This window comes from Carcharodon carcharias, chromosome 7, assembly GCF_017639515.1.
Source record: "Carcharodon carcharias isolate sCarCar2 chromosome 7, sCarCar2.pri, whole genome shotgun sequence".
Lineage (NCBI taxonomy): Eukaryota > Metazoa > Chordata > Chondrichthyes > Lamniformes > Lamnidae > Carcharodon > Carcharodon carcharias.
Genome location: NC_054473.1, coordinates 79,529,490 through 79,551,697, shown reverse-complemented (window position 1 = coordinate 79,551,697; position 22,208 = coordinate 79,529,490). Strand labels below are relative to the sequence as shown.

General features: G+C 44.9%; 1 protein-coding gene across 5 annotated transcripts in view; it reads right to left on the bottom strand.

The window, feature by feature from the left end:
* Positions 1 to 741: 741 nt before the first annotated feature.
* Positions 742 to 22,208, bottom strand: part of pcbp4 (poly(rC) binding protein 4) — a 48,214-nt gene continuing 26,747 nt past the window's right edge. For 2 of the 5 annotated variants that reach the window (XM_041191004.1, XM_041191005.1), the window contains exons 5-13: positions 21,620 to 21,736; positions 20,342 to 20,473; positions 19,195 to 19,323; positions 17,770 to 17,844; positions 15,133 to 15,174; positions 12,900 to 12,981; positions 12,049 to 12,101; positions 5,862 to 6,031; positions 2,261 to 3,932 (exon numbers count right to left, since the gene is read on the bottom strand). In XM_041191004.1, the coding sequence (XP_041046938.1) occupies positions 3,620 to 3,932; positions 5,862 to 6,031; positions 12,049 to 12,101; positions 12,900 to 12,981; positions 15,133 to 15,174; positions 17,770 to 17,844; positions 19,195 to 19,323; positions 20,342 to 20,473; positions 21,620 to 21,736 (1,113 nt within the window). In that variant the 3' untranslated portion in view covers positions 2,261 to 3,619. Of the gene's footprint in view, positions 1,228 to 2,260; positions 3,933 to 5,857; positions 6,032 to 12,048; positions 12,102 to 12,899; positions 12,982 to 15,132; positions 15,175 to 17,769; positions 17,845 to 19,194; positions 19,324 to 20,341; positions 20,474 to 21,619; positions 21,737 to 22,208 lie in introns of those variants that run through there. The other 3 variants (XM_041191007.1, XM_041191006.1, XM_041191008.1) reach the window with 3 other exon arrangements.

The following is a 22,208-nucleotide window of genomic DNA, read 5'->3' as shown; positions in this document are numbered from 1 at the left end:
CCTTGCCCTTCAAGGTAGTAAAGGTCACAGGTTTGGAAGGTGAAGGGGCCTTAGTAAGTTGCTACAGTACATCTTGTAGATGGTACACACTGCTGCCTTGGGCATTCTACCATGAGAAGAATCACAGCTGAGCCCAATCCTATCCCCACCTACTGTGTTTTTCAGCAGGTTCATTGGATCAGTTATCAAAAGCAGGAGCACTGGGCATAGTGGTATTGTCACTGTCCCAGTATTCCAGAGAGCCAGGGTAAGGCTCTGGGGACCACGGCAGATGGTGAAATTTACATTCAATAAATATGTGGAATCAAAGGTCTGATGATGACCACAAAACCATTGCCAGTTGTCATAAAAACCCACCTGGTTCACTGATGTCCTTTAGGGAAGGAAGTCTGCTGTCCTTATCTGGTCTGGCCTACATGTGACTCTAGACCCACAACAATGTGGTTGGCCCTTAAATGCCCTCTGAACAATGGCAATTAGGGATGGGCAGTAAATGCTGGCCTAGTCAGTGACACCCACAACCGAATAAAAAACCCAGCTCCCGCCCCCCACCCATCACCAGCCTGGGGCTTCTTTCTTAATGCAGCTGATGTACTGGGCAGTACTCTGACCACTCCTCTCCAGCAACCCCACAGCCTTTTATGCATTGTTTAGCAAAATGCTATAAACTGGGTGGATCTTTCATTTCATATAAAAGCAACCTCAAGAATTAGACCAAAAAAGGGACACAGAGAACTTCTGTAATGTGCCAAAAAACTTTTATTAATATTTTATAAAAGGAATTTGTGTCGCATAAAAAACTTTTATTTAACGAAACATAACAGGAAATATAAAAGAAACAACTGCAAAGGAAAATGGAGAGTGAATTTGAACACCACCAACACAAGAGGACGAGGGCAGAGGTGGGATAAGGGAACAAAGAAGTGGGTCTGTAATATTAGACATGGCCATCAGCCCAGAATCCTGTGCATTCAAACAGAGTCTGCCTGTACCTTTACACAAAGCTTTCCTCAGTTGGGGGCCCCACTGAGCTGGCTCTCTCCCGACCTCATCACGTGCAAGCAACTAAACACCATCTCGGTGATGTGAATGATGTGTTTGAGATGCGAATGTTGTCACAGACTACACGGTCTTCGCCTTTACAAACAGGAGCTGTAGGTTTTGCCCAATGGTGTCCCCCGAGGCCTGCCGTCCCCCGCCAAAGAGGACGCTTTTCCTTCTGTCGCGCTACAAATTGAAATCAGAGAACAAATTCTAAAGGTGAGGGTCTATGTTCCCTGGGGCCTATGTTTTACCTCAGCTTATTCTTGGGTTGAGGAAAATTTTCTGCCACTCAAGACAAGGGATCTTTGTCCCAATAAAATTCCTAGGGGCAGGGGCAGGTCCAGCACAGGGTTAGATACAGAGTAAAGCTCCCTCTACATTATCCCCACCAAACAATCCCAGGTCAGGTACAGCATAGGGTTAGATACAGAGTAAAGCTCCCTTTACACTGTCCCCAAACAGTCCCAGGGCAGGTACAGTGCAGGTTAGAATTAAGCTCCCTCTACATTATCCCATTATGCTCCTCCACACCAACATCAGAATCATTCTCTTACAGCACCAGGAATCACATGGGGCTTCTTTCAGACTCAGGTGATGCCAGGAGCCTGTGTCTGTCAAGGAGGCCAGGCTGGGTTGAGCTGACATGTCATCAATTGCCCACATCAGCCATTTTATAATCAGAGAGGGATTGCTAATTTGTACCATTTCAGGTGTAGTTTAATGGTGTATTCACACACCCACTAGGGAGCTGGGCTAAAGGTGCCCAAACTAATCTCACTTACAGTTCTACACAAAGGGCAGACTTGCATCCCATTGGTCTAAAGCCAAAATCAAAAGAAAAAAAATCCTTTAACTTTTACCCCTCTTGGTGAACCTATTACTTATTAAACGGCCTCATGTCAAAAAAAAAGCTTTGTGTAAGGTGGGGTGGGAGGTGGGTGGGGTGGGGTGGAATGTCCAGTGCAGAGGGGTTTGAATGTGTGCACGCGCATTTGTGTGTGTGTGTGAGAGAGAGAGAGAGAGAGAGATGTGCTGCATTCCAGTTACAGCTGTAGCTCGCGAGAAAAAAAATTGTCTCTTCCTTTCTTCAGGCCTGCCCTGCTGTGCTCCGCCAGGATTGGGAAAATGGGAGCTACAACAGAACTTCTGGAAAAAGGATTCTCTTTTTAAACAAATGAGAAAATGTGTCCAGTTCCAACACGAGCAAACAACTCCATTTAAAAAAAAAATCAGCCTCTGTGACGGCAGCAGAAGTCAAATCAGTCGTTCAAAATTTCAGTAGATTTGAATTTTTTTTTTGAAAACAAAAATACACTTTTAATTTTTGCATAGTTTGCTAACGGTGTTTGATTTTCAGCCTGGGCCTTAAAGCCAGATACTAATTGTAAGGGGGCTGGCAGGGACAAACACACTAAATCTAAATGGTCGGTGACTTGAAATTGGGCCAGATGTATGTACCCTTACCATGCTACACGAGCCTGGCGCAGTCATTAACGTTCATAAATTCTTATTGGAGGGGAAACAAAAAACAAACATTGAACAGCTTTTTTTTTCCATTGTAATTATTTGATATTGAAATATTCCCTGAAGTTATCAGGTATAACTAAAGTCTTTAAACATTTGATTAATCTGGAGAAGTACAGCACAAAGGAAGTAGTTTGATTACGGAATGTGCCAAGCCCCCTAATGCCCAGTGACTTCCAACGTGGCTTCCCTGATTCCCAGAATGCACAGCGAGCTGGCATCAGCAAAAACAAATCCTTCCCTGCTGCCAAATTGGTTTTTAAAAGAAAAAAAAAATCAACGTTCATTTTCCACTTTTCACCCTTTCTTTCTCAAAGGCAGTGACTCATGCTTGGATAGAGTTCCACAGAACCTGCTCCTGTGCCTAATATTCATACCGAAACCTGAACAGCAAGCATCAGTGGGCTAACTGACTATGTGAGGTGGAGGGGGCTGGGGGGGGGTGTGTCAGACCAGGCATGGGTTTGATGGCCTCCCACTCCCCATCATGATAGATCAGCCTGCCAATACTCTCAGGTCTGATGTTCCTCTCCACAGATGCTGCCTAAGCTGGCCTGCTGTGTTCTTCCAGCAATTTTTGTTATTACTTGCAGGTCTCTCTCTTTCCAGCAGGGGTCACTGACAATCAGGAGTGGGAACAGAGGCTGAATTTCACCCCAGGAGCACTGAGGCCAATTGTCACCTTACTTGTGATCACCTTCAAGGTCTTCTTGGGCCAGGTAGCACAGTTAAACAAAGGTCATGCACTCACCCACTGAGCCACTGTCTCAAACTCCGTTAACCAACCGGAAAATTAAATTGTCAAATTCTGCCAGCTCTTAGAATGTTGATTTTCTTTTTTTTTGAATGCTGAGGGAATCAGGTAAAGGCTATTCAGCCACTTTGAGGGGGGTGGGGGGGGGGGGGGGTCAATCTGCAGGTACGGACTTGTACGAAAACAGACCTCCTAAACAACAAAATTCACAAATCTGAATGAAACTCCCAATGACTCCTTCCCGTCACTTGTTACCTCACTAGTTCTACACAGGGTCTGGGCAGCTGCATCATCCTTTCAATACGGAGAGAACTTCTGTCGCTCAGACTTCTTAACCCCATTGGATGAGGAGATTTTGGCCGTATAAGCTGATAGGCTCCCAGAAGGCCCCGAGGTGGCCGCAGACAGTGCCAGGAAGGGAACGCTTTTCATGCCAAGGAGGCTGGAGATGGGAATGGCATAGGGGGTATTCAGCAGAGAGGATGGGAGGGTGGAGCTCATCGATGCCAGTGGGGAAGAGGCAGGGTTGGTAGGCTGAGAGAAGGTCATGTTGAGGTCAACTGGGGTCGTGATGGAAGCATTCTGGGAGGTGGTTTTAGCCATCTCTAAACTGTAAAGAAAGAGAGGTGGAGAGAGGTCAGGGTTATATTAGGTGAGAGGAATTGAAGATTTGAGTTAAGGAAGGGTGGTGAAGGATGATAGTAAAACAAATGTAAGAATACATTATGCCTCAGGTTCAATACTTCCGTATTGAATTAAACACACACGCACACACACATGGCACTAAATACATGCAAGGGGACCTTCACAGCTCAACCTTCAACCAGCTAAAATCCATATGTTCTGAAGGGTACACAGAATGCAGCCAGGCTCCGGACAGTTCACACTAGGGTCCTGTGTACGGCCACTGGACGGATGGGTGCAGACACTTGGTCAAAGCTCTACTGAGGAACCTGCTCACTGGAGAAACTGGCCTCACTGAGCAAATCCCATTGCTTTCCCAAGGCACAGAATGTGCATACAATTACAGAGCTGCTCAACCTTTGAGCAGGTTGTCTCCTGGATCACCCATACATTGATGGGATCTACTGGTTTGGAAGCTAAATCAAAACCTGAGATCCCTGTATCTCTAACTGTTCTGATCTCCTTTATCCCTCCTGCTTTACTGATTGATCTTCTGATTTACTCTTAATTCTTTCCCCTGACATTGCAACTGTGGAACACATCTCCCTCTAGCTTTGCAATCTCCAGGCCTTTTAAAAACAAGATTTCTTGATTTAATTTGTCTTTAACCTGTTTTCAACTTTGCTGGCACCCTGTGGTATGGACCTTCACCTGGGCTTCTCAATGATAAACACCAACTGGCAGGTAGCATGCCAAGGGTTGGTTAGGTGGAGGAGTGTCCTGGGAGCCAGTATGTTTGGCAGCCAGCCCATGGCCCTTGCCTTGCATGTTGCCCAACATGGTCTAGGGATAGGAGATGCAAACAGGAGAGGATAACACCAAGGAGTTGCAGCAATAATGTCTGGTTTAGCCTAGAATTATCAAAATGTTCCACTGATAAACTGTGGTGACTGAGAACAGAAAGACTCAAATGTTCAATACCTGCAAGCTTGTCATGAACACCAAAGTCTTCAACACTTCAGTTAGTAGACAGCCACACTGACCAGCAAGTCTTAGGTGAGGCTCTGATCTGAGCTGAACCAGCTGTTCTCAGACAATTGCAGTGGGGAGCCACTCCAGGACTAATTCAGGGATGCTTGCAGAAATTCAGCCAGGGTTTCCCACTGCTATTCACTCTCCTGCCATACAACCCCACTCCACCCACTGCTGGATACTGCCCATGTGAACACTTGAGGAAGGCCAGACAGGGCTGAGCCTCAAAAAACCATGGTCAAATAGCCCTTTGGCATTTGCTGTCTAGCTTGCGCAGGAAGAAAGGCCATTCAAATGTGTCACTAGAGGTTGGGCAGTGCCTGTGGAACTGTACCCCAATCAAAAGGAAAGGACGGGAGGAAATGAGAAGAAACCAACCAAGGAGCAGAGGTGCTGCAGTGATATGTCCTGAACATCAGTGTGAGGAGTGACAGAACACCAGTGCCTGATACACTCATCACAGCCAGACCGCTGTAAATGACAGTCAGCAGAAGCCAGTCCTTCCAACTGAGAGACTGAGAAAGAGAAAGAAACTTTGAAGGGTGACCCAGCTTCAACTCACTCTCCTGTGCCTTCTAGTGATTGAAGGAGAATGGCACTGACAGCACTCTGAACAGGATGCTTGTCACTGGGTCCTGCATGACCTCAGAAATCAAGACAGCGTAGAAGATATGCCAAATTAAATATTCCAAAATTGACTAACTGGGGACATAGCCAAGCAAGTTGGCTTGATTCTAACCCGTTCCCTTCTAGTTCTTAAACAGCTCACCGTAACCCCTGTCCCAAACCTGTGCTCACAGCCAGCACAAGGCCAGTCCCTCTCCCTGCTACAGTGCTCAGCCTCATCCAGTACTATCCTAGGTAGACTGCCAGGTTTGCTTACCATGCGTTTATGAGGTACTGGGCCAAGTTGATGTTCAGGGGACCCCCCGTGATTGTAACGAGTCGCTCGGTCGAACCATCGACCTGATTGTCAATCTTGATTTGAGCACCTGACATCTGCCGGATTTCATTAATTTTACTGCCCTGCCTCCCGATGATGCAGCCTATTAACTGTTGAGGAAAAACAAACATGGATTAGTAAAGAAAACTGAGCAGAACAGGCAGTTATTAGCCCCCTTTCTATATCTTTTTCATTTCAAACAAAAAGTGAGTAGTTTGTGTGCCCAAAGTGCTGGAGAGGGGGACACTCCATCTCAGTCACCTCATGTCAGGATTGACACTAAGCTCCATTTAATAAACAGCTCTCAACAAGTAATACAGAGTAAAGCTTCCTCTACACTTTCCCAAACACTCCCAGGTAAGGTACAAAGAAAAGCTCCCACTATGTACTTGAGACTCAACCTCAAGAGTGCCCCATAATGTAATTTGACATTGTCCCATTCCTGAATACAATTGGTGCCCATTTGAAGGTAGATTTGTGTTGCAGGCCCAGAGCAACCAGGATCATTTTGGACTAGAGCTTGGAGTCAAGAAAGTCAGGGAACTGAAACAGAACCTGATCTCCACAGTACTTTGTCCAGGTCTCACACCTAGGAGTTACAGTAGTGCATATTTCCTGTGCCACTACACACACACTTAGGCGGCTTCACCATCAAATTGTGAAAGGACAGAATCTCACCTGTCAATGTGGAGACTTGGCATGCCTGCAGGTACAAACATGAGGCATGATAAGATGTGTCCTTTGAACAGGGCTATTCATTTGGTCCTATGCATGTTATAACAGCTTATCTCACTGAACAGCATTGAAACCTAGTTCAAGGACTATCCCACAGAGTACAGAAGCCCAGGTGCATTAGCATGAGCAGCTAAGCTAGGAGCCCAGTGAGAGCAAGGCTGGCAGCAACCATAAGTATTTCCTGACCGAAAATCCTGCCAAACAACGTGACAACATTGGAGTTATTGGAAGTAGGGAAGTCTAATGTATGAAAGGGATGGGAGGTCCTGAACAATGCAGCTAATGTTTTTTTTCCCCTTTTACGTTATCCTGGTTCATAGTATCCCCAACCCACTCTCGCAGATTTGAGACGCTTCAATTCCCACTGCCCAAATCACATATCTGTCAGCTCTGGCTCAATGGTAGCACCTTCACCTGAGTCAAAGAGCACAAGAAAGGACTGGGGTTGCTGATTAATGGATAACAGAAATAGAAGGCCCTCACGCTTGCTCCGCCATTTAATAAGATGATGGCTGATGATTTACCTCAGTGCCACTTTCTGCCCTATCTCTATGTCCCTTGATTTCCACAGTGTCCAAAAATCTATGTTTTTTTTTAATATTCTTAATGACAGAGCATAAACAGCTCTTTGGTATCGTAAATTCCAAAGATTCTCAACCTTGAGTGAAAAGATTTCTCATCCTAGTCCTAAATGGCTGATCTGTTAACCTGAGACTATGATCCCTATTTTTAAACTCTCTAGCAAGAAAGAATCCACCCTGTCAAGCCCTACAAGAATTTAAGATCGCTTCTCATTCTTCTAATGACAAGAATATATTGGCACATTCTACTCAATCCTCCAATAGGACAGCCATCTTATTCAAGGAATCCATCTAATGAACTTTCATTTCACCTCCCCCAAGGCAAGTATATTCTTCCGTGGATAAAAATAGTGTACTCCAGGTATAGTCCCACCAAAAGAACTATATAATTGCAGCAAGATTTCCTTACTCTTATACTCTAACTCCTTTGCAGTAAAGTCTGCCATACCATATGTCTTCCTAACTGTTGCTGCACCTGCATGTTAATTTTATGATTCATGTACAAGGACCCCCAAATCCCCTTGCAAACCAACTTTTACTAGACTCACATTTTTAAAATAAAAAAGTTCTGCTCTTCTAGTCTTCAAACCAAAGCAGATAATTTCCTATTTCCCCTCATGTTTTTCCTCTTTATTCTTTCTTGGAATGTGGGCAGCGCTGGCAAGGCCAGCATTTGTTGCCCATTCCTAATTGCCCTTGAACTGAGTGGCTTTCTGAGGTCATTTCAGAGGGCAGTTAAGAGTCAACCACATTGCTAGTCACATGTGGTCAGACTGGGTAATGAAGGACATTAGTAAACCATATGGATTTTTATGACAATGATAGTTTCATAGTCTCCATTACTGAGACTAGCTTTATATTCCAGATTTTATTAATTGAATTTAAATCCACCAGCTGCCATGGTGGGATTTGAACCATGTCCATAGGGCATTGGCCTGGGTCTCTGGATTACTAGTCCAGTGACATTACCCCTACACCACTATCTCCCCTTTATACTCCATTTGTTACATACTTGCCCACTCAACCCATTTAGACCCCTTTGTAGCCGCCTTGCATCTCCCACACAACTTACTTTCCCACCTAGCTTTCTATATTCAGCCTCATCTAGGTTATTGACACAGATTGCAAATAACCGAGACCTAAGCACTACTCCCTGCAGCACTCCGCTACATACACCTTGCCATCCTGAAAATTGTTTCCTGTTTTCTGCATGTTAACCAATCCTCAAGACATAATCTTGTGTAACACCCTCTTACATAGCCAATGCCTTTTGAAAATCCAGATATGCGACATTCACTACTTCCCCATTATCTACCCTCCTACTTCCAGCTTCAAAAAAACTCTAATACACCAACTTGTATTGTATAGTCCATTAACATAGTAAAAAGACTGATGTGTTTGTGAAGTGCCTACAAACAAAATTTGACACCAAGCCACTTGAGGAGATATTAGGACCAGATAACCAAAGCTTGGGAAGAGGCTTTGAGGAGCATCTCAAAAGAGGAAGGAGAGGGACAAAGGTTTGGGGAGGGAATTCCAGAGCCTGGGATCTTGGCTGCTGAAGGCACAGCCACCAATGATGGAGTGAATGAATTCAGGGGTGAGCTAAAGGCCAGAATTGAAGGAGCGCAGATATCTGAGATTTGTAGGAGATTAGAGATAGGGAGGGGGTGAGCCCATGGAGGGCTTTAGAAACAAAAACAATAAAAACTTTTAAAAATAGGTGTTGCTTAACTAGGAGCTGCTGTAGGTCAGCAAACAAGGTGGTGAATGGGAATTTGCACACGTTAGGACACAGACAGCAAAGTTTTGGATGGCCTCAAGTTAATTGAGTATAGAATGTGGGAGGCCAGCCACAAGTCAATTGGAATTGATTTAACAAACACCATTTCCCTTCCATAAAACTGTACTGAATCTACCTAATCATATTATGATTTAATAAGTGCCTTGTTACCACACCTCCAATAATAGAACCTAGCATTTTTCCTACTATTGATATAAGGCTAACCTTCTTCAACAGTGGGGTTACATTTGCTACTTTCCAATTTACGGGGACCACTCAAGAATCTAGAGAATCCTGGAACAACAAGACAAATGCATCCATTATTGCTAGAATCACCTCTTAAAACCCTTGCCATTAGCTGTCAGCTCCAAGAGACTAATCAACTTTTAACCCCATTAATTTCTCCAGAACACTTTCTTTACTAATTTCGTCACTCTCATTACATTCCTGGTTCTCCACTATACCAGTTCTAGGCTCAAGTCTCACTCTACACCTGATCAAAAAAAAAATCTAGACTAACACTTCAGTGTAGTACTGAGGGAGCGCTGCATTGTCAGAGATGTTTCCCTCCATCCCAAGATGAAACATTAAACCGAGGCCTCGTCTGCCCACAGGTGGATGTATAAGATCCCATGTCATTATTTCAAACAAGATCAAGGGCATTCTCCCCAGTGTGCTGACCAACGTTTATCCCTCAATCCACATTGCCAAAACAGATTATCTGGTCATTATCAAATCTGTAACAGTGACTACACTTCAAACACATTTTATTGGCCATAAAGCACTTTGAGATGTCCTAAGGTCATGAAAAGCCCTTTTTAAATGCAAGTCTTTCTTTAATATTGGTGTGAATGTCTCTGACGTAGTATCCAAGCTACAGATTCCTAACTGTACAGTGCAGCCTATGGATGTGGAAGCCTGCCTTACACAACAGCACTCTGACCTCCAACAGTTACAGTCTCTCTCCAGCATTGTCCTGGCATCTGTTTTGTGAAACAGATAGCTCTTCATTCTTGTTCTGAATTTCAAAAGGCGTATGGCTTGTGCTGTCTGGATAACATTCCTTTCTGCCTTTGTCACTTGACACTGCTGCGTTTTGGAGACAGCATTGTGCTGACTATTTATAAGCATGGTCCTCGCAGGGGCTGCGACCCTGCCTCACATTCACCACATGCCAGGAATTGTAACTCGATTCCCACCCAGTGCAGCACAGAGAACTGTCCTTCAGCAGGACAGGAGCAACAGATCAGAGGACAACAGCATCAACCTCACTTAAATTCACAGGGACTCATCACAGACCCTATCATTAACACCGAGTCCAAACAGGGCATCACAACAGCTAACTGTGCACATTCTAGATATAGTAAGGCACTGTCACTCTGCAGAGACAGCCTTCCATTTATGATTGCACTGGATGAAGTACAGTCACCCTGGTTATAGTCTCAGGTAGTCAGTTCATACATTGGGAAATACCATGTGTAGACAGAGCGAGTTAGTTACTTCACTTGTATGGAGGTACAATTAGTTAGACATCCCATTTAAAGAAATACAGTCACCCAGTTAATACTGTGAGCTGCAATTGCCTGTGAAATGCATGAGGCATAATCACCCCGTTTGTAGTAAGAGGCACAAATGTTCCTGTTACAATGAGAAGTAAAGTTACTCTATGGGCATTCAACGGTATAAACCCATGCTGCAATACATTACGGAGTGCAAGTTCACAAGTTCCATGGACCACTGGACTGCCGAAGGAAGAAGCAGCTGCTTTTGAGAATACAGTCTGAAACCTGGAACAATGTGACCCGAGATGCCACCGTAAAAACGTTTGAATAGTGGAGAAATGTGACAACACCCCATTCTCCTTGCAAAGAGGTCTGAGGTCACTCTGACTCACCTGTTTGATGGAGCATGGTAACCTCAATTCTCAGGTAGGGGGTGGGATAGGATGCTCCGCAGCCACATCCTTTCAGTCAGTGAAGACGACCGAGTGCCGCCTGACTCATGCTAACAGATCACCACGGTTTGATGGGAACAGAGAGGGTGATTTTCCAATCAAAGCTTTACATTGATCCATCAGTAATAGATGGAGACACGTCACTGCTGTCTCACCTCACAGAAAACAAGTGCCGGCACTGTGGGGTGGAGAGTCTGTAGCAAACTCTTATCTTTTCTTCCCTGGTTTTAATCATCCAGAAGGGTACATAGATTGATCTCAGTGACCTCTTCTGGGCAGTGCCTGAATGAGCAAAGATTGGGTTTCAGCTGTGATGATTACACAGTTGAATAACCTGCTAGCACCATTGTCTCAATGTCCTTGTACATAAATCACAAACAGTTAACATGCAGGTACATCAAGCAATTAGGAAGGCAAATGGAATATTGGCCTTTATTGCAAGGGGGATGGAATATTAAAGTCAGTAAGCCTTGCTACAACTGTACAAGACATTGGTGAGACCACACCTGGAGTACTCCGTACAGTTTTGGTCACCTTACTTAAGGAACGATACACTTGCATCGGAAGCAGTTCAGAAAAGGTTCACTAGCCTGATTCCAGAGGTGAACGGGTTGTCTTATGAGGAAAGGTTTAATCTATACCTATTGGGAGTTTAGAAGAATGAGAGGCAATCTCATTGAAAAACATAAGATTGAGTGGATTGACATGGTGGATGTTTCCCCTCGTAGGGGAATCTTAACTAGGGGACAGTTTAAAAATAAGGAAACACCCCCCCACCCCCCCGCCCCATTCAAGACATGAGATGAGGAGGAAATTCTTCTCTGAGAGGGTAGCTGGTCTTTGGAATTCTCTTCCACAGACAGCAGTGGAGGCTGGGTCATTGAATATATTCAAGGCTGAGTTAGACAGAATTTTGATCGACCAAGGGTTATGGGGCCAGGCAGGAAACTGGAATCACAATTGGATCAGCCATGATCTTATTGAATGGTAGAGCAGGCTTGAGGGGCCGAATAGCAGAGCAGGCTGGAGGAGCCGAATGGCCTACTCCTGCTATTTCTTATAATCATTACTTACATCATTCGGAATCAGAAGCTCCTGAGATGTAGTCTGACCACTGCTGTCCAATCCTGCAGGGAGGAAGCAACAAGTTTGAGTCAGGAACACAGAAAATGCAGCCACTCACAGAGAGCATAAGAGAGTGAGCAAGCCAGGGACACTGACAAGCCAGCCAATGAATACTAATGAGCGACAGGGCAGGGACAGACAGAAACAGAATCTATGAATCAGGCACTAAGTTCGGAGGACACAATTCAGCTTCAAATCAGTCTCACAGGCAGAATGCAAAACCATTAAGTGCCCAGAGGAAAGATTCAGCCAAGTATTCCCCCAGCCCTAAAAGTTAATCAAGCAAAACTCCAGAACCGATCTGTCTTAACATCCCATCAACATTTCCACGAAGCTGTAATTGTGTAACCTCCAGCACTTGTGTACTGCTCAGACCTTGTTCTGTGATAAATAATGTGATTTAAAGGGGACAGGCACTGAAAAAGCTAACCACGCACAACAACCAAATTTTAAAAGGAACACTCCATCTTACATTACCAACTGCTGACCAGGGCCCCACCTTTAAAGGTCTCTGCAACCTTGAAACATTCCAATTCTAGCATCTATTTTCACTTCATCCGTTATAATCCAAAATACCACCCTAACCAGATAGTTAACCAGTGTAACTAAACAAAAGCTTCATACATGATTTATACTATTTTACACTCAAACACATTCCAGGCCAGTCTGTCAAATCTCAAGCAATGCACAGCACCCACACGACAGTTAGTGCCTCACTAACGCCCCGCGCCGACAGACGGCTCGCTAATGCCCCGCGCCGATAGTTACTGCCGCACTTTCCAAGTGTATTTAATACCTACCAGCAAATGAGGAGGAGGAGGAGGACTGGCTGACTGTGTTGAAGGAAGCATGCTGCGCAGCCAGCTGGTGAAGTTTGGATAGCTGCAAGGCAGGATGGGTAAAGTTTTCAACCAAAGTTCAGCAATTACAAATAACATCATCATGGCAGCATGTGTGCCTTCTGATTGTCTCATTCTCAAACTTTTCAAATGGTTGCATCCTCAACTTCTCACTGTTCTCTCCTAGCACAGTGGACAGGCTGAAGGGAGGGGAGAGCTGTGGCCTCCCGGTGGCAGGAAGAGACAACTGTGCCAGCCCGTTTGTGCCAGATGGTGGCAGCAGGGTCAAGGTGGATGGCGTAGCTCAAAGTTTGGGTCTCATTTGCCTGGAATTTTGGTGGCTTCTTGGACACATGGCAGAGATTGGGAAACTCTCCCTGTACAAATTCCCACTGAAATCAGTCTGGTTGGTCAGCAGGTCTGAACCAATCTTAGCCAGCAGTCTCCAGTAGAAGTTAGTAAAGTTGCTTGCATCTGTCACTGGATGGAATAACTAGTTGTTAAATCATTAACTGAGTTATCTTAAACCACTGACTTTGCATTTCCACTGTTAGATGTTTCCCCTACTTTAAACAATAAGAAGCCTCAGGCCTAGCCACCGTCTTCCTCTTTGGCCATATGCCATTTCCTATACCAGTCATCTTGTGGTCTCTGTGCCTTCTGCCAATTAGGGGCAGTTTTGATCAGGCCACTGGACTGAAACTACCAAACTCATTTCAAAAGAGACCCTTAACAGCCGTGCAGTTGGACACAGTGGCAAAATGGTAACGCCACTGAACTGGTAATCCAGGTTTATGTTCTGGAGGCATGGGCTCAAATCCATCCAATTGCAGCTGGTGGAATTTAAATTCAATAAAATCTGGAATTTAAAGCTAGACTCCGTTTCATGATCACCATTACTATCATTGGTTTTTTACAACGATCAATCTGGTTCATTAATGTCCTTAGGGAAGGAAATCTGCCACCCTTACCTGGTCTGGCCCACGTGACCCCAGACCCACAGCAATGTGGTTGATTCTTAAATGCTCTCCGAAATGGCCTAGCAAGCCATTCAATTCAAGGGCAATTAGGGATGGGCAACAAATGCTGGCCTTGCCAGTGATGCCCATGTCCCATGAAAGAACCTTAAAAAGTGGAGACTTCTATCCCAGGTTGGTTTCAAACACAGCTCCTCAGGTTGAATGACTGGCAAAGCACTTTGTTTGAATTTATTTTTTAAACTGATGTTGTAAATCAGATTCTAGGAGCATGTCCATGGTTCAGAGAAAGCGGTCTCCCAGAGTCTGAATAAAATCAGCCTTGCTGTAAAAGTAGTTAGCGTCTGACTCCCTGCATCACTCATCCGCCTCTGCCCTGCATTTTCAATAGAAATCTTTATTCAAAAATGAAAGCTCATGACAAAGTGTCATTTTGGGGATGTGAGCTCAGCTGTAGCAGAAAGAAAGCAGGAACTTAATCTGACACAGGCTGCGAGTGAGTGTGGGCCTGAGGTATTCACTGCTCAAAGGGCGGCATTGTGTGAATTTCTATCTCTCTGCGCCCGCCTCTCCTTGGTTTGGCGGCTCAATCCGGATGGCAGAAATTCAAACGGAATGCTGTCCTCACCCACAACGACCATTCTTTACACAAGGACAATCAGCAGTACACACACGCACACCGGAGCAAGAAATAAAACTGATCTTCCCATCAAGAGATTAGCTAACAAGATAGGTGCCTGTAACTCCATAACTGGCCATTTCCCTGAACAGATGAGCAGTAAATCCACCAGCAACTACGGTGCCAGTCTCTTGGCTAAGCAGTCTGCAAGCTGGATTTCCAAGTGGCATTGAGTTGGTAGCTACAATCGCCCGCTCAATCATCAAGAATATGGTCTGTCTGCCTGCCTCCAAGGAGTCTCCTTGCACATCACGAGGTTACTGTCTAATGGGAGGAGAGTGAGTTGGTCAATAAAAGGTCACTGCAGCTCTCTCTCAATAGCTGCATGGATAAATACACCGTCCAGGAAAGGATCAGGGCTGTGTGTTCACCCAAAAGGGCAGTCTGAGGCCCCATGATTGAACTGAGTGCCCCGGACCCATGGGAAAGGGGGCGGGATGGGGTAGGACAACTAAATCAGCCAGATTTCCATTCCCAACTGGCTTCTCAAAACAAATTATCTTCTATAACAAGCTACAATTATTTGAATTTCACTTACATCTGGATGAGGGACTGCAAACTGCCCCTGGACGGTGTAGGCCTGAAAGAGAATTTTACAGAATAAGGCACTGTTTGAATATGTCCCACTAAAAGCCACAAGAGACTTGGCCTCCAGCCAGAATGAAGGGGTTTGTGTCTCTCATCACCTCTAGTAACCAACTCCCTAAAGAGTTTACCTGAAAAACTGAGCCATAGCTAATTTTTATTCTTGGAACGAGACAGGAGAACCCAGGCAGCATGTGACAAATAAAAGCCTACATAATCATAAACAGCACAGCACAGTAGCTGAGCCGTAGATGGTAGCACTCCCACTTCTGAGTCAAAGGGTTCAAGTCCCAGCCTGGAGACTTGATAAAAAATCTAGACTCACACTCCAGTGCTGCACTGAGGGAGTGCTGCACTGTTGGAGATATCGTCTTTCAGTTCAGACGTTAAACCAAGGCCCTGTCTGCCCTCTCAGATGGATGTAAAAGATCCCCATTTTTCAAGAGTAGGGAAGGTCTCCCTGGTGTCGCAGCCAATATTTATCCCTCAACCAACATCACCAAACATTGTCTGGTTGTTACTGGACCTAACTGGTGCAAATTGGTTGCTGAGCTTCCAACAATCCAACAGTGACTACACATCTAAGGTACTTCAATGGATGCAAAGTGCTTGGGGCATTCTGAAAAGTGCCATAAAAATGCAAGTTCTTTAACACCTGTGCAAAAAGTAACTGGGCAGCAGTCAGTCCGTGATTAATGCAGCAGCAGATTATCATGATAGAGTTTGACTGGGCTGAAAAGATGCATTTTCCTGCAGTTCAAACATTTGTTGACAGCAGAACTGCGTGATTATACCCACTAGGAAAGGATGTAAAGGCTGGCTCTCTCATTTTCTTAGAGAAAAGGCTGAGGGGTGACCTAATACAGGTCTTTAGAATGGACAGGTTTTTACAGAACAGGTACACAGTTTTTACTCATGGGAAGAGCAAAACTTCATGCCACCAATATAAGCTGATGAAAAAATCAAATAGGGAATTCAGAAGAAATTTTGTAACCTAGAGTGGTAAGTATGTGGAACTCTATACCATAGGGAGTAATTGAGGTGAACAGTATAGATGTAACTAAGGAGAAGCTGGGTGAGCACATGAAAGAGAAAGGATTGGAGGCTTATGCTGATAGAGTTAGATGAGGAAGGATGGGAGGAGTACGCATGGAACATAAACACCAAGATGGACTATTTGGCCAAATGGCCTGTTTCTGTGTTGTATGTTCTATCTAATTCTATGCAACAATGAAGGCAGATTCATTCACAGGCAGCTTTCCACAGGGATTAGCTTGTGGAGAATGTAACCACGGGCTCCGCATTAAAGCAGAGGAATCAGAGGATTAGAGTGAGGGGCGTGTTACAGAGAGAGTCTCTCCAGTTTCATAATCGTTGTGAGGGGGATGACTGGACAAAGCAGAATACAAGCACAGGGACCGGCAGGTAGCTTTATATTTAGAGGATAGAAAATTCCAGCTTCCGAGAAAGCAGCAGCAGTCGCAAATTCCATTAGTGAGTCAGCACTTGACCGAATTAATCCCTCATTCTAATTCACTCTACTTCTCCAACTCCTGCATATTTTCATTGAAAATGTGTCAACAGTCGAGGAAGAGGCACGAATAAAAGACTCCACAGGAGTGAAGTGGCATCATACAGACTGCTACCTCAAGTGCCTACTTCCGAAAGCTCAGAGTCCCCACCCTCAGCCCCCTGTCTGGGAGCGGCCACGTGGGCCCTGACTTCACTAGGAGAAAGCGCAAGTGCATGCAGCAGAATCCGAGGCACAATAGCCCAGGGGCTGAGGTTAGATATCCAGCCACTGAGCATCAGGTGCACTTTCATTCTTCGGGGAGAATGCCAGCAGACTTGGTATGGTACTTGCTATACTTGCATGGTGGAGGGTCTAAAGCTTACACCAGGGTTGGATCCAGGGTCACCACTCGACCATGGCATTGGCTGAACTCAATGTCTCGACTGCGCAGATTAATAATTGAAAAATAAAGCTTGAGCATTAATTCAAGTGTTAACTAGCCATTTGAAAAGGGTCAGTACCTCTAAAGTATTGGAGAGGGGTTATTATACAAATGCAAAACAAGGCCTAACCCTGTCAAAAGTGGAAGCTTTTCAGTCTAGTCTCAGATTGGTCATTCCACTCAGCCTCACTGAGGTTGAACAACCAAACAGAGAGAATGTTGCATGCTCAAATCCAACCTCATTTGGCCCATCTCACTGTGTCCCGTGGCAGATATTTACATTGTGCATGAGTAACTATGCCATTGACACGTGCCACAGTCACAGCCACCCTTCTCCCACTCCCCATCCTGGCCTGCCAGAGCTTGTATCTATGACCTATCTACCTCACGACATACGAACTCCCCTTATCCCTGGCAGCACCAGCGGTTTTCTCTTAAAGGGGAGGTAGGTCCATTGGAGGTATGACTGGAGCGTAGGGTTCACCAATTCCCCTTTTGGGTGGACACTTCAATAGGTTCGTACATTAAGAATGGCCATCAATGCCACCACAGGTTATTACGCTGTTAATAAGGGAACAAGGAATGGGTGAAACTTGCAGATAGGGAGTTGATGCTCAAGTGCCAGTTGTGCTTACCTGTCCACCAGAGAATACAACAGGTCCAGGCCCAAGGCTGGGACGGTAAGGAATGGTGGCGCCTTTGGGTGGAGACTAAATAGGACAAGAAATACAATGATTAGTACCATAACAGCACACAAAATAGGAACAGTAGGCCATATGACCTTGTCAACCTACTCCACCACTTAAAAAGATCATGGCTAATCTCCTACCTCAATGCTGTTTTTCTACCCTATCCTCATTTCCCTCGATTCCCTTGCTATCCAAAAATCTATCTATTCATTCTTGAATACACTCATCAATTAAGCACCCCCAGCTCACAGGTCATGTACAAGCAGAGATCTCAGCAGATTCAGGGTCCAGATCCTTCACTGCTGAAGCTGATTTTGCTCTAAAGCCATCTTTTAGCACAGCAAGAAACCATCTGGAAAGACCAAGGCCCAAGAACACCAAACAAGGCTCCACACTGAATGCAAAAGTTTATTTTGGAGGTGTCTCCTTTCCCACCTCTAGCATCTGACCCACGCAGTTCATCACAACCTTTCCCATCTATTTGTCTCTGTTTTACTGTTAGCCACCTCTGTTCTGAAGTTATTCCCAAGTTACAAATACAGAATCCCACCCACACACTCAGCCTAATGGAATCTGGAGCTATCGCAATGTGTCTCACTCCAGTTTATTCTTTCCCAGCCCTACCCCTCTATTCATCCTTTCCTCCTCCAACCTAGAGGGTTTTTAAAGGCCGAGTATGTGTCAGTAGCTCAATATTTTCTAGTCTTTGTGTTGCCCTGTGCTGTGGAACCTGGCCTGTCACCAGCTTGTAACTAATAATAAGGATTTCCTTTTTATTAGTCAGTAGCTTCCTGTTCTGTCCTTCTATCTTAGTTTTCCAGAAAATTATCATGATTCACCTTATTAACCCCCTTTCATTGTTTTATGAACCCAGGTCTTTTCAGTCCTATAATCACTAATAAGGAGGGAGTTCTGACCTCACTGGCCTGAAATCTGTCCCCCACCTCTAACCTCTTTCTGCTGCCTAACATCACACTCCAGATAATCTCACGAATCTCAGGTGCATTAACTTCAGGGATGTTACTGCTCCAGTTTAGTGTCAGCAAACACTCCCAGGGCAGGTACAACACAGAGTTAGGTACAGAGTAAAGCTCTGTCTACACTGCCCTAAACAGTCACAGGCCAGGTACACAACACTTCAAACTGTATCCCATTCCTCACTGCGTCTTATTCAAAAAAAAATTTAGGATCGTCCACAAACATAAGGCATTCATTCTGTTGCGCAGCTTCCTGAAGACCCAGTGTCCAATTAGAGTTGCTGTTACTCTGCTGCGAACTCGAATCACCAACCAGGAGTCTACTAGTGCTGCTGCACACACCCCCCCCGGCCCCACCACCATCGCTTCTTGAAATTCAAAGATGTGCCCTTACCTCCAGAATGACTGCACAGATCTGCCTGATGCAATGAATGATGGCATCCTGGGTTCCAGAGATGGTTACTGCACGCTCGGTCGAGTTTGGCAGCAAGTCTCCAGCTACCTGGACCTGAGCTCCAGTAGACTACAGAAAATAAGAGAAATGAGCTGCTTTAAGTTTTCAACATGAATACCAGTAGGTCACAACATCTGGCCAGTGAAAACGTCAATCTCAGCATCTTGTCACAGAAAATCCCATGTTCCTCTCCCTGTGATGGACTCTGGGGTCAAACTCTCGCCTCTCATGATGACTGGTTTCCCAATTAATTGTTTGCACCCTCCTGGGCGATGGAAGCAGAGTCAAACCCTCCCCCAGTATCACATGGTAGTTGCAGAATCTAACATTGAAGCAGGCCACTTGGCCCCATCACACCCATACTGGCTTTTTGCAACAGCTATCTCATTAGTCCCATAACTCTGCTACTTCTTTCCTTTGCAATTCTATGTATTTTTAAAAATTATTGAATCTGGTTCCACTACCCTTTCAGGCAGTGCATTCCAGCTTACAATTCGCTGTGTAAAAATTCTCAACTCTACCCTGGTTCACTTGACAATTCTTTTAAATCTGTGCCCTCTGCTTACCAAGGCACCTGTGAATGCAAAAGAAATTCTTATTCTATAAAAACCCATATTTTCAAAACCTCTATTACATCTCCCTTTAACTTTCTCTGCTCTCATTCAAGACAGGGAGTAGCAGGAACCAGGTTCGTTCTGTTGCTCATCCACAATTTGTGTTTTTTGTACCCACTGTTCCATGATGTGGAATTCCTGATCTCGGCCTGGTTGAACAGGGAAAAGGAAACACCTGCTGGGAAAGGGGTTTACATCACCAGCCCCACCCCCTAACTATCTGCAAGGAGTGCGCAATACTGCACTGATGCATAAACTACAGGAAGTACACAATCACATGGAGATGAGTTTGTTTGATACAGGGTTATTGTTGGCATCGGCATTGGTTTACTGAACAGTGGTAGGGGACTAGAATTAGTAATGCTTTTCCCACTCCAATTGCTTTGACGGCACAAAGCTAGAAGTGAGCTACCCTCAGTTGGAGCCAGACTCCTGCACTCGTTGTCTCTGACTGAACTTCCCAAATAACTCACCTCTCGGATCTCCTTAATCTTTGAGCCTCCTTTCCCTATCAGTGAGCCGCACTGACTGGCAGGAATCACCAGGCGTAGTGTAACGGGGGGCTTGCTCCTCGCAACATCACTCATGCTGGATGTAGTGAGATCCTGGAACCAAGAGACAGACAAGGACCTTCAAATTGTAGAGTGTCAGCAACAATGGCTCCTGGCCATTGAAGAAAGGAATGGAGGAAAGGGGGAGGGGTGGAAAAACAACTTATTTTTAATTAACGCAAAAAACCCATTTCTAGATGCTTCACAGAGTAGCAAGGAAAAACACTGACAATGGAGGAGACATTCCAAGGTATCACCAAAAGCTTGATTCCAGCTGACTGTTTACAGAGGGTTATAAAGCAAAGATGGAAATGCAGAGGTTTTAAGGAGGCAGTTCCACAGCCTGTGACCTAGGCAGTCAAAAAAACACTTGCATTTATATTGACATTTAAAGACATAGAATTGAATAGTGCAGCAAAGGGAGAGGTGAGGTCATGGAGGGATTTAAACAAAGAAGAGAATATTTAAATTTGAGGCAGAGAGCCAAAGCAGGTCAGTAAGGAAAGGAGGGGAGGATGGGACGGCAAGTAATAGGATGCCTGCAACCAAGGACATGGTTCAGTTCCAGGAACACAGGATACCTTCAATATCCCAACCAAAACTGCCATTCTTAATGTAAGAGCCAACATAGTTGAGTGTCACCAGGTGCTGATCAGTGCTGAGATTGGTCCTGTCCTTATCTTGAGTTCCAATGTGAAGAAAACAAGCATTACTCTGTATCTAACCCCTTGCTGTACCTGCCCTGGGAGTGTTTGATGTCAACAGTGTAGAGGGAGCTTTACTCTGTATCTAACCCCTTGCTGTACCTGCCCTGGGACTGTTTGATGTCAACAGTGTAGAGGAAGCTTTATTCTGTACCTAACCCTGTGCTGTACCTGCCCAGAGTGTGGTGGATTATGACTATACTCTGGATAAGGATGAAGTTGAAATGCTCACCATTTTTAACACCAGCAGCCCTCATAAGCATGCACACAAAAAAAAAATCACTGCCATTTTCAAAGCTGTGGTTCATCAAGTGAGGTTCCACCAGAGAAAGGACTAGAAATTTGAGTGACAGAAATGAAGAATCTGCCTCTCACAGGGTTTAAATTCCAAAGTGATTCCCTGGAGAAGCCCATGAGCCTCACCCACTCTGTGCCTCACACATTGCTGCATTCACTCTGCACTTCTCTTCATACACATACTGCAGTATGGACGTACCTCCTCGAGTTTGCCTGTGATCATTGTGAACGCTTTGAAGACAGCCTCCATTGAACCGGTGATCGTGATGATGCGTTCAGGGCATGAACCTTCAGATACATTGATACGGGCACTGCTCTGCAGAAAAGAAACAGGGCACATGTATCTGGATATACAGAGCAAGGCAGGGAACGTTTAGATAAAACACCCTGACCCCTCGATTAGATTCCAGCCTCTAACTCCTGGATATCTATAATTCTATATATAAAAACCACCCTGAACGCCTGGGCTGGATTCCTGCCTGTAATTCACTCCCAGGTATTTATTATTCTGTATATAAACCACCCCAAACGTATGGACTGGATTCGTGCCTGTAATTTACACTTGGATATCCATTACTCTATTCATTTACAAAATTACCCCATTGATAAACTGCTCCTGGGTATGTGTTATTCTATATTTAAAGTCCTCTCCCACTGCAAGCCCTTTGATTAAAGTTGGAGATCAAGCTCTGAAAATTATAACCACAAGACTGGGTTTAAATAAGTTAGTGGGGGAACCGACAAGAGGGGGTAATCTATTTGGCCTTATTCCCAGCAATCAATATTCC